We start from the raw sequence: 13,277 nt of genomic DNA on the forward strand, positions 1-13,277 counted from the left end.
ATAAGAACAGCCACCAAACTGGTACTCAGTCAAACTCACCTCCTCATTTGCTGCACCTGAGAGAGATGAACTCCTTGTGCACTTTTTGGTCTTCCACAGAGCAAGTCTCTCCCCACTTGATCTCTGTTTGTGGCAGTATCTACCCTTCTTCCCTCTCTGGTTATTTTTTTCACTTGCTGCTTCCCAGGCCACTGTGTTGGAAAAAAATACATCATCAAAGAATGATCTGACATTTCAGCTGATCTAAATTCAAAATACGTTCCATGTTTGCACAGGACACAAACAGAACTTACAGACAGGCCATAGCAGATACTTCAGGGACGAACCAGCTCAAGCAGTACTTTGGTTAACAAGAGCCATGGAAACTAGATTTCATTTTTCAATATCTAAACCATACCCTTAACATTTCAGTAAGTGATGGGCTTAATTCCTTTCTGTGTTTCGCAGCTGCAGAATACACATCAATAATAGGCTGTGATAGAGGCATGGCAATGACCCTCACAGTCTGATGCCCCCTGTCCATGATTTCCACCATGACATGAAGGGCTGTGTAGAAAAGTCCAACAATAACCAACAGGTACTGCTCTTTAGGTCTCTGAGACCAGAGGTGACTTTGTGAGGATTTCCTGGGTAAGGCACCATCAGCATGACATTAAGAGTTGCCTGTCTAGGAACTCTTCCCATCACCAAGAAAAAATATGGCCTTTTTTAAAGCGTCTGGGACACACAGGTCCCTTTCTGAGCACATGGAAGATATGTCTGTGTTGGTAGTCCAGGGAACTGGTTTCCAGCCACTTTGACTTATAGTCTCATATCTGGCTTGTCCTTATCCTTGCCCCAGTTGATCCAACTGGCCCCGCTCCACAGTTACTGGCCAAGGAGGGGATGGTTATGCCTCTATAACATTAGTCACAGTTGGGCACTTGGGGCCACAGAGTCTGCTTGGGATGTTAGGAGTGATGGCATTTGTCTTCCCAAGTCACCATCACACACCATGTGTGATGGAGCCCTGCTTTTCTGCAGATGGCAGGCACTTGCCTGCCCATGGGAAGTGGGGAATGGACTCCTTGTTTTGCTCTGCTTGCATGTGCAGCTTTTTCTTCACCTATTAAACTACCTTTATCTCAACCCATGAGTTTTCGCACTTCTACCCTTCCCGTTCTCTTCCCCCTGCTGCTGGGCGTGGGGGAGTGAGTGCACAGCTGTGTGGGGCTGAGTTGCTGGCTGAGGTTAAAACACAACAGAATACTAATTTAGGAACACAGTGCAGAAGTTGACTTGTATCCCCGTTATGATGCGGTTACTAAAATTATTAGAGAGGTGCCTGTGCCTGAATTAACATGCAAACAAGACCATATGCTGAAGTCAATAGTATGGATTTTTATTTAACAGTAAATGTGAGGAAGAGAGAGACAGAAACAAATAAGAAAAAGAGTCAGGGGGGGAGAGGAAGAGAGTGACAGACAGGTTAAGTAGGAAAAATATCACCACTCCATGGATTCTGATGGCGTCCTGTTGATCTTCTTCTTATGGTTTTCTCAGTGGTCTTGTTGAAGTGATGGTTGCAGTCTGGAGCTCTCAAGGGAAGCCCAGGGTGGTGAGGGAAGGCCCCTTTATCTTATCTCAAGTTCTCATCACAGTCCAAATTACTAGGAATATCCAGGGAGGGGTGGGCTTGAAAGAAATAGGAAAACAGCCTCCCCAGCTTAAAAAGAAATAGTCAAAATGTTTATTTTGAGAACACTTGGTAAGAACAATCTCATTTAGAAGTTTCAGCCAGCTTTTGGTAACAAGCTGCTCTAAGAGTAGTGCCATCTTCCTGGGTCCATCCCTGTGGCATGGTACATCATTCATGCTGCCTTTCTTCCTCCTTGACATGCAGCTCTGCAGAACATCACTGCAATGGTCAGAGAGAGCCGCTCATGCTGCCTCCCTCCACTGGCCACTGCTTTACGGGTCAGGGTTATCATGGAATCATAGAATCATGGAATAGTTTGGGTTGGAAGAGACTATTAAAGGCCATCTAGTCCAATCCCCCTGCAATGAGCAGGGACATCTTCAACTAGAGTAGACTGCTCAGACCCCTGTCCAACCTGGCCTTGAACGTTTCCGGGGATGGGGCATCCACCACCTCTCTGGACAACCTGTGCCGGTGTCTCTATACCCTCATTGTAAAAATCTTATTTCTTACATCTAATCTAAATGAACACTCCTTCAGTCCATCCTGGCTGCATGCTCTGTGCATGTGTGTGCATGTGTAAATTCCCATGCTAAGCAAGGGACTTTCTCTCAAGGAAAGATGTGCACACCTCACAACTTGCTGCTCTCACTATCCTCTTTTTTTTCCACAAAAAAACTTGCCCAAAAGCAGTTGTGTAAAGATGTAATCAGCTAATTACTTGCAACTGGGATAACCTGGAAGTAGAAAGGCCTGGAGAACTGGTAAGGTGGGACTCTTACCCATCTTGAGGACACAACCGACTCAGGGAGCTCAAAGCCATGAGCACATTTTCAGGATCTAAAGATTTCCAGACCACCGTTACCTAAGGATTACCTAAATTGCTAAAATCCTGTCCTTCACTCTGTATTTAAGCCTACTGTGACCATGGTGGGAGCAGAGACTCTGTGACAGCACCAAGCCACAGGTCCCAGCCCCAGAGTAGGCCTATGCATGCAGCAGGACATCACTTATGTCACCCTCCCAGGCTCTCAGGGCTGTTTCTTCAGGAGACATTTATTGACTCGCCTAAACCCAAAACAACAATGTCCGTCATCATTCCTCTTCCCAGCTCGCCCCCCCTTCTGGAGTAAGGAAAAGTGTCGAATAATCCTCCTCCTTTCGGTGTGTGGTCTGGTTTTCTGTGTCGTCATGCAGACAGTACAGAGACAGGGGGTCAGGCGGGTCATCAGAATGCTAATAAGAAATCTGATTGATGAGCCGGTGCCTCGGGGATGAATGGGATACTTAATTAATGACTTTTGCTCTGTTTAAGAAAAAGTTTCCCTTAACTTACATCCCTCCTTTTCTTAAAAAAAAAAAAAAGGAAAAAAAAGAAAAAAAAAAAAAAAAGAAAAAGCCCTCTATAATCCTAAGTTTTCCAAACAACATAAAGGGAACTTCAAAGACAGACGTGGTCAGTTTTTATGTGTTGAGTTGGTTCAGTGATTCTTTCTTTTCTTTGTTTACAAGGGCAGCCAGGCTTGATTCCAAGGCTGAAAAATAAAAGGCCACATTGTTCAACCAGATTCTGGATTTTTACAAGAAATTTCCTCCTTCCCAGTAGGGCAATTAACTGCTTCACTTCTGGGTCTGCGAGTACCAAAATGCACCGCCAGGCCTGTGAAACTCAGCAGCAGTCGGTTCCTGCCAAAACACTGCTCTGCTTTGGAAACAAGATGTACTGTGGAGATGCTATTGTCCCATTAAATCTAACCAGCAATCCAGGACTGGGTTGTTTTGGGGTATTTTTACAAGAAAATAAAAGCCCATCGAGAAAAATACCTGGTAGGCACTTAGCTTAGGAACACTGGACTGTGTATTCAGGGCAATTCCAACAGGATTTCAAACCAGCAATTAGCGATGTGAAAACAGCAACAGTTTCAAATGATCTCTTCCGGATTGATTTGGAAGGTTATTTCATGCTAAATGAATAGCAGCAGGAAAGAAGATGAAAAGGGAAGAAGGAAACCCACACAAATGAATTTTTTCCCTCTGAGGGTTTTTTTTAGGAACAGGCTCAGCTGCAGCATTGAGTGCAGAACAGGCTGTTCAGTATCAGCGACCGGCAGATGGGAGATGGCAACAAAGAAATGCAGGGGGAGGTATTGGTTGTATTGGGTCCCCCGTGTTTCCCGCCCAAATTCAGTCACCCCCAGCAGACAGCTCTTGGTTATCTCATGGGCCCCAACACCACGGCATAGAGCCAGGCCCACAGGCTCAGCAGATTCATGGGACCTTGAGCCCCTTGGTGGACCCAAGCAGGGAAAGAAGCTGCATCCTTAGCCCCACATGGACTTCACCAGCCCTTCTCTGGGGTTTAAGAGTGTCTTAAATGTTAAGTCCATTGCAAGCCCATTTTGGTGGGCGAGAGCTTCTCATGTACTAGAAGTCAGAGTATTTAAGTGCTTGGTTGATCTGAAGCTCATGGGAGGAAGGGAAGGATCCTGACCAAGTCTGTGGCTGCCCCTGGCGGTGGTGCTTAACCCAGAACCACAGGACTATCAGGCTGCCTTTTGTTGGATTGCTGGAGCTGAACTTTGATGCTGTCTCATTTTTAACTTTTCCTTGCAGTAATCCTGTGTGCATTTGACATAACCTGTAAATATGTTCAGCTGTAGCTTTAAATACAATTAAAAATAATGTTCTTTAAAAAAGGCAAGAGACTCTGAGGGCTTAAAGAATTGGCATTAGACTGAAAATTGGGCACATAATAAAATGTGCCAAATGGGAAAGAAATGGCAGGCATGGATTGAACCTGGTAGCCTAGTTTACTGAATATTCATTCTTTTTAAAAAATTGTGCATGAATTTTCTAAGTGAGTAGAAACCTGCTTTGGCCTGAGGGTTTAGAGCACTGGCTATTCTCACCAGCCTCACTAGTTAAAAATCCCCCTTGTTCAAATCCCACTTATGGGGTTTAGGAGTCACTCATTTAGGTATTTTATTATCTAAAGAACACTGACTTATTTATTTAAAGTGATGGGAAAGTTCACAGTCCTTCCTCCCTCTGATCAGACATAATGTCCAAGAGATTTTGTCCAAGAGATCAACTGTGTAGAGAGACAAAAAAGCAGGAACATAAGGGCCCAAATGTTCTTCTTTGGAACCGATGCGACCACCTGACCATTAACTTCAGGGAATTTGTGTGAGTCCTGGTTTATTTTTAGCCCTTCAGATCTTTTTGCACAAGAGTTAACAAAGACACAAGTTGGGCAACAGGAGGAAGAGGAATAGGAGGGCAGAGATGTGGGAATGGAGCAGGTCTCTGACCCTCCCAGGGACCTCCCTTTGGACACACTGGCTAAAGGAAGGGAAGGAAAAGAAAGAGTGAGAAAAGACCTGCCAAACCACGCTGGCCAGACAGGAAAAAAAAAACAAACAAAAACAACAAACCAAGGGCCCAGAGCTGATTTGCATTTGTATCGGGCACTTGGGGAATACAGATAAAACACTCTTTATTTTTCAGGGGAATTCAGGGAATATCAGTAGCAACATCCGTGCATGAGCACAAAAGGGGAAATAGAAGTATTTTGGTAATCCTGTTCTTAGGCAGCAACAGTGATAACATCAGAATAACACCTCTCAAGTTTTTTTCCTGGATCTCTTCAGGAAAAGCAGCACTGGCACAAAATTACAGTAACTTCTGGCAGTGGCGCACTTCGGAGAAGTCAAGGAGGGAGATTAGACAGGGAGTGGAGGTCACTAGCAATTTATTGCTAAACTGTGAACAAAAGGAAGGGCCCAAAGTCCAATATTAATATCAGAGTGCCCTCATACTTCTTGTCATCATCAATGCTTGCAGTGCTCTGTGGTCCCCCTGCCTGCCTGCTGGGCGCTGGCAGCATAAAAGCAAAGCAAAACTGAAAATTAAAGAAGAGCACTGGTCAAACATTGAAAAAGGCTACAAGAAAAAGAGTGATTTGTGGCCAGTGAAACAAGTTGTATGACTGAGCTGCTGCTTAAACATTAGACTGTGCCTGCTCACCATGGGTATAGGACACACTCATCCTAGTCCTCCCTGATTTCCAGTCAGAAATCCCATTTACATGTGTTTCCATAGATCAGATCGGTTGGGTTGGAAGAGACATTTAAAGAGCACCTAGTCCATTCCCCCTTGCCATGAACACAATCATCTTTCTCTAGATCAGGTTGCTCAAAGCCCCACCCAACCAGACCTTGAACACTTCTAGGCATGAGGCTTCCACACAGCCATAGGACTGCCCATCCCTGCATTGCCCAAATCATAAAATGCGTGCCTGCTGGGCTTCTCTCAGCCTAGTAGCTTTGCAGGTTCAGGGACACCTGTCCTGGGCAGATGGACATCTATCAGCTGCTGGACCTCTGCTTAATTCTGGTTTAGTTAAACAGATATCTGGATTCTACTGAAGCTATGAAAAAGCAGTGAATTGGCCACAGCTGTGACAGCTCTATTACTGTGTTACAGGAACAGCCCTGGGGCTAAATATCTTCTGCTATAGGCCAACATCTGCTATTTATTCCTGAAATAATGGCCAGGAAACCTTCCCTGATGCTTTAAATGCCCTTGAGAAACATTTCCCCCCACGTTTAAATAAACTATGTGCTCTTCTGCATGAGGAAGGATCAAAATCAGGGGGGCTTTGGTTGTTTGTTATCAGTGTGTACCAGATCAAAGCAATGTTACAAGTAGCCCTCCACTGTCATTTCTCAGCTGTGAAACAACTCACAGGTTACTTCAGGTTTGATTCCCCTCAGGCTTTGCCCATATAATTCCTTATTGCACCTTTGCAGCCACCTTAAGACCTCATAGAGCTTCAGCTGAGAGGGGAAGGGTCACAAAACCCAAAGTGGTGCTGTAAAACGATTTAAAATTGCAGCTGTGCCGATGCTACCCTGTCAACACTTGCATTTCCTGACACCCATGTGCCAGGATCCGTAAACATTGCAGAAGATGCTGTCCTCTGCACCCACTCTCAGGTTTTACATGCATCCTTTTTATCCAGGAATTTTCCATTCACAAAAAGACATTTCTGCTTCCATTTCTTCATGTTCTGGAGGATGGGGGTTGGGAGGGGAAGGGAGAAACTGAGATAGCAGAGGTCGAGCCCCTGGCTTACTCCACTGATCAAATCCTGGGCTGTGGCATTACCTTCCCTTTCAGCTGACCCAGTTCGAGCGCTGTGACTGCCTATTCCCACGCCACGTCAAAGGGAAGGTTTACATTGTTCAATGGATATTAATTTAAATTATTCTGGGGGTGCTTGGAAACCACCTCCTCCCCCCTTCCCCTTCAGTCTCCATGGGGACTATCACAGAGGCTCGGAGATATAAATGAGCAGCCACTGACACACTGATCTTCCTCCCCTTCTGTTGCAAACTGCCATCAGCGATTTCCACTGTCACAGGGGAGACATTCATATTTTGCTGAATGACCTGCTAGAACAAGATAGACAGATCAATTTTTTTTTTACTTGTTAGATACAATATCCTATTAATACCACTTTCCATTTGTTCCTTAGGTTCACACGCTTGCGTTGTAGTTCTTTTCTTCACACCAACATCCTGCTGCTTGTTGATGGTATTAATAACACCCACGGCAGGAGGCTGTGCCCCCCGGGGTCTGGGCTATCAGAATAATTATTGAATGACATTAGGGTTGTTCTGTAAATTACTTTGTGACCCAGGAATTCAGCAGGTTACCGCTATAACTCAGGCTCTCGCAGTTGATTGCACTCACCTCCCGCTGCCCTGACATTTATTAGTCTAGTTTGCCTAGCAAGCACTGACTTCATCTGTTGGGAGGAAAGTTGGGAGCCTCTGCTATCCTCCAGCATGACCTGGGAGGGCCTGGCCCTTTTTAATGGCCTCATTTGTGGTGATTGAGCCTTGGGTACTGGTCTCCACAAGGAAATTATATCCTTCGCTTCCTCTCCTGTCTTCTCTGGCACACACTGAAATGTTATAGGGCAGCTGGAGAGCCCAGTTTGTGAGGCTAGACACATCTGCAGGCTGCAAGGCGGGAGAAGAAGTTAATTCCTTTCCTTCTGGAGGAGGAACACGATTTTTCCCCATGCATGCTCACACATATATGCATATTTCATGGGGAGGAACCTACCATTCTCCCCTCAGACCAAGGAATGGGACTCACATCACCAGAGCCTGCCTCAGGCAAGAAGCTAAGGGCAGACAGTGGATCTGTGAGATGTTTGGAGGAACACCAAGGGGCTTTGGACACTGCAAGAAGTTGGGTTGCTTCCTATCAGACTGATGCACGTGCAGGTGTGGAAACAGAGCTCTGGGTGCTGAGGGAAGCCCAGTGTTGGAAATAGTGACACACTGAACTGTGCCTGCCATCACTCCTGATGACTCCTCAGCATCTGCCCAGATGTACTGGATAGCTTCCCTGGGAATGCTGAGCACCACTTAAGATTAGGGCAATGATATCACATTAAAAAGTTTATAATTCCTCTTGAAGAAAAACAGTCAAGACCTCTTTGGTCTTATTCTGGTCCAAAATTCCTACTTACTAAACGCTTACGTAGTACCTGTGAGGAAACACTGGAGATCTGGTGCATAGTTCTCTCAGGTTCGTTTGATCCTATGAACCACCCTCCAAAAGAAATCCCTTGCTCGTTGTATGGAGGCAGCCCAGACCACTCCTCTTCCTCATCCCAGTTGCTTGGACAGTGATTAACTGTTAGACCTGTCCCATAGTTTCTTTCAGAAATTACTGGGTTCTGTTTTCATTGCAGCAAGGAAGCTGTGGGGACTGAGCATCACTTCTAAAGCTCAGAGCAGCATACGTGTTTCCTCCCTTGTCCTGGCAGCTGCTCTGAGCTCAGATGCAGAATCCATGGCAAAACTGATATGGGGATGCAGGTAGCAAGAAGGTGGTCAGGAAAGATGTCAACCTTTCAATGCTGCAAAAACTTAAGAGAACAAGTGCTTTCAAAAACTAGTCGAAGCATGTCTTCTATAACAGAGACAAAAGAAAAGCTACGTTGTTCTCAGGTTTCTTAGTCTTGCAGATGATGCCAAGTTAAAGGGAAGCATTGATACATTCAAGAAAGGATGGCCATTCAGACAGATGGGCTGAAAGAAAGAGACAAGAACCTCATGGAATTAAACAAGAGCACGCACAAAGTCCTGTCCCTTTGGAAATGAAGGACTCATTATGGTGTCAGGCTGGGCACTGACAACCTGTGGAGCAGCTCTGTGGAAAAGGTCTTGGGGGTCCTGTTGCACATCAAACTGGGCATGAGCCAGCTGTGTGTCCTGGCAGCAAAGACCAAGAGCCTTCTGGGCCATACGAAGAGGAGCAGGGCCAGGAGATCCAGTGAATGGATCATCTCCCTCTAACTGGTGCTTGGTGGCCAAAACTCAAACACCACAGCCAGTTTGGGGCCTCTCAGTAGAAGTTGTTGATGAACTGGAGCAAGTTCAGTGGAGGACCACTGAGATGGCTGGGTCTAGAACACTTGACATGTGAGGAGAGGATGAGGGGACCTGGACTCATTCAGCCTGGAAAAGGAACAGCTTTAGGGACACCTAACAGAAGCCTCCAGTGCCTACAGGGCTGATTGAGAAGACACAAAGGACTCTTCGTAATGGTGGATGGTGGGAGGATAGAAACACATGTAAACTTAAACAAGGGGTTTAAGTTTAAGTTTAAACCTTTCCATCATGTGGACAGATGAGCAAGATGCTCAGAGAGGCTGTGCAGACTCCAGCCTTGGAGATTTTCTGGACCCAAATAGATAAATCACTGAGCATCTTGGTCTGACCCTGTAACTGACCCTGCCTTGAGCAGGAGGGGGGACCAGAGACCTACTGAGATCCCTTCAACCTGAACTATAATTACTGATTGTACAGCAACGTGCTGGGGAGATGTCAAGGCCTGATTTGTACAAATTGCTTTTCCCTCCTTCCAAAACCTCAGTGTGATACAATCTGGGACCAGTTTTCAGATTGTGCACTAAGTTTCTAAATACATTCTTTCCACAGCAGAGAACCCAATGCCAACTCGACAGCTGAGATAGCCAGAGAAGCACCTAGAACTATAGCCGAGTGCCTGTCTCTGTGAAGAAGACACACTGATGTTGAGGTACCTCATTTCCCTGTGTTGTTCTACTGGGTGGTAAGAGGAGACAGTGTGTTTCATTCCAACTGGGAAGGCAATAGCTCCACATAATTTTCCTCCTGATGTGCTGTTTTGAGGATGCTGAGATAACAAAAACCAAAATGCAACTTATTTGTCTCTGCTATAAAGCCAAATCCATGTGCTAAAGAGTCCCAGAGCCACCTTTGCTTTGTTAAACTCTTCAGCAAGGTGGGGGGGGTCCAACTATCTTGCCAACTGTTGCTGACAACAGGATTTCCTAATGTTTCTAAGAACTATGCATCTACATGGATATGCAGAAATCAAAGATTCACAAGCACAGACCTACAAACAGCACAGGTACCAGCTGGGGTCAAGCTGTGTCTGCATCCCACAGCACCACCCCTTGGTGCTCTCCTCCTCGTCCAAGCACAGCTGTGTTCACTCCTGCTCAAGTATCACTCTGCAATAACTTGTCAACAGACCTAAACCTTTCCAAGGGCTTAATATGGAAAACAGGACCTTTGGAGAATTTCCTAAAGCCATGGATCCACGTGGGAAGGACTGCTCACGCAAAGCACGAAACCAGACAGGGTCTTGTCATCCAAGTAACTGTTGGCAACTTCACCGCATGCTCAGAAAGGAGAAAGAGGTGCTGTATTTCACGTTGCAGGGAATGTGGTTTTGCAGGAGGGCAAAAAGGAGGACCCTCTATTCAGGTGGCAGTCAAAGGGAGCAGAGAGTGCTCAGCCGCCTGTCAGAATTGGCCCTGTATTGGTTACACCCCCAGTTATTTGAGGTAAAACTTGGCCTCTCAAAGCTCTCTGCCTCTCTCCTGCGCCTTTGTATTCTCTAGAAGGTGAAGCGTAAGGGTATAAAAAGCTGCAAACAAGTTCCTACCTCTGGAGACCAGGCATTTACTCTAAGAAAGAAAGACCAATTGCTTCCCAGAGCATTGTCCACCCACATTAGAGAAAGGATTAAGCAGATACATTCAGCTATTCTAACAGATTTTCTTTAAACCTTGAATACGCCTCTCACACTTGGTAAGATAATCACATTAGTTTTGTCATTAAAAGATCCCTTTTATAGAAAGTACCTAAACCGCTTAAACCACCCAGAGAGGTCGCATACATTAGAAAACAACAAGACAAACGGAAGGGATTTGCTATTCCCAGTCTCAGTGTTTCGCTGCCCCTACTTTCTAAACTGGGGGATGGAACGAAAAGATTTTGCAAATCACCAGTGGAGGGAAAAAGTCCCGGAGAGCTGGGCAGCCCCCACCCGCCCTGGGGAGCCCTCACTCCCCACTGAGGAAACACTTGGGTATAGCACTGAGGACTATGGAAAATATATTTTTCCATATGGGGAGGCCCACAGGTTACACCTGAAGCACCCCTGGTCTGAATATCTGGCGCCCAAAACCCAACTGATAAGCAACAGCTGATGTAACTTATTACTGCCTTGGAGGGCACAACTATAAGGTGCTCCATGCTAAAGGAGCACATTCCCCCTCTTCCCTGCTGTGGGCATTGCTCTCTCTGCATCACACCCCAGGACTACAGGGACCACCATCACAGGGCTGCAGAGAGGACAAAGCAGGTCCCCAACTCAGCAATGCCCAGGGTAGCAATGAAATTAGCTTTCAGCAATCTAACTAATGTTGTAAAGCAATTTCTTCATTGGACCTGTATTATTGAAAGGATACAGAGAAGGAAACTGCCCTAAAGCATGTGGATCAAATAGTTTCAGATTTGCTGGTAAAATAAGTTGGGCTGGGAGGACAAAAAAAAAAAAGGCTGACTTAGGGCTGCAACACTGATGTTCGTACAGCTGGAAGCAGTCCTGTGAAATCGAGGAATCAAAACAATACAGGAGCACAAGTCTACTCAGACCAGTAGAAGCTGCAATGCTCAGCACCTTTACATGATAAAACCAGAATTTTTTAACAACAAAAGGGGAAAATTGAAAAGCACTTAAGCACTGTGAATTTACCCCAGATATCATCTTTGGTTCATATCTTTTGCAATTATTTCAGTGCTCAGGTAACACAAGGTAACACATTTTCTGCTAACCAGCACTGCCAAAACAGACCATTTTAGGTTTTTTTAACAGTCTTAAAAAAGCTGGATTTGCAAAGTCATTTTTGTAAGACCAAGACATCGGTTTAAAAATAGACAAAGAGGTTAGATTATTAAAAATCCCAAAAAACCCTAGAGGCTGCAATAGTAACACCCAGTAATATGCTTAACATCAACACCAGTGGCACTATCACAGCAAATGACAGAGACAGAAGTGGAATGGAATTCAAACAAACCCTCCAAAGGTTCATTTATATATTGCTCCTATGGAGTAAAAATCATATATGCATGGTTTCAACTCCAGAATTATTTCTATTTTAGGGAGCAGCAGCCTGTTTCAGGAAGATGAGACAAATGTGTTACTTGCTCAGCTCTGCAAGGACATATTTTATTATTCCAGCAGCACCCACCATGGTCTTTTAGTACATTCCTTCAAGCTGGTTATGTCTGTGAGCGCAAATATCATTGGGTCACACGTATGAAGAGCTTCAGGCATATTTTAAGCTCAAATGACCATAAAAATCTTTCATTTTTCCCCATGGGGTTGCATGGATGCATGTCCCCAGTTACAGTATAATAATGATATTCTGAATCAACAGGGGAGAGTGAAAAATGGAGGCTTGGAGTATAGAATTTCCTGTGCTCTTTCATCCCATGTTTAGTGGTTTCATAGTGTCCTACTGACTGTCAGAAAGGCACAGTGATTCCACCATTAGTCCTGCAAGGAGCTAAAATATCTGACTATCTACGTGCAGTCTTTAATACATAGAAAACTCTTTAGGTCATTCATGATTCCTTAGAGATTAGATTTACAACAGCTAAATACCCTTTCTAAGAGCAGAGGTGAAAAAAAAATCCTTAAAGCATACTGACACTTGTCTGCAACATCCTTTGTGGGTAGACAGCATGGGAGACAAAACTCAATTCTCATTTTTCCTGTAATTTAGAATCCATGCTCCAGGAGGGACTTTCCCTTCTATACTCTCCTTTGTTGATGCAATATTTCATCATCTTCAAAATTAAAATTACCCTATAAACAAAGTGAGTTGCAGAACATATTTAGCTTCCTCCCTAGACTCTGCAGCCTTAGCCCTGCCCTGTTAACACTTTGGGCTGCACAGCTCAGTTAAAACCTCTCCTTGCCAGGTCAGAGGGCATTACAGATCTGTCCTGACAACCTTCCTCATCATGGACATGTAGGAAGTGCGTGTTTGCTTGGGACTGAAATAAGCTTTCAAAGTGAAACTGGACTTTTCCCCATTGTAGGTAGCTTGATTGCATTCACTGTGGTCACCTACGGAAAACAACCAGCTCATACACCTGCTCCTCCTCACAGAGCCAAACCTCTGAAGTAAGAAGCTACCAAAGGAGTGCAGAGCCTCACCACCTGTCATCCTGCC

The 13,277-nt window shown here is 45.0% G+C and overlaps 1 protein-coding gene across 1 annotated transcript in view; it reads right to left on the reverse strand.

Moving 5' to 3' along the window:
* Nucleotides 1–1,389: 1,389 nt before the first annotated feature.
* PRCP (prolylcarboxypeptidase) overlaps nt 1,390–13,277 on the reverse strand; it is a 42,344-nt gene continuing 30,456 nt past the window's right edge. The window contains exon 9 of the mRNA XM_032679886.1: nt 1,390–1,705. Within this exon, the coding sequence (XP_032535777.1) occupies nt 1,624–1,705 (82 nt within the window). The 3' untranslated portion in view covers nt 1,390–1,623. The remainder of the gene's footprint in view (nt 1,706–13,277) is intronic.

Source organism: Chiroxiphia lanceolata, chromosome 2, assembly GCF_009829145.1.
Source record: "Chiroxiphia lanceolata isolate bChiLan1 chromosome 2, bChiLan1.pri, whole genome shotgun sequence".
Classification (NCBI taxonomy): Eukaryota; Metazoa; Chordata; class Aves; order Passeriformes; family Pipridae; genus Chiroxiphia; species Chiroxiphia lanceolata.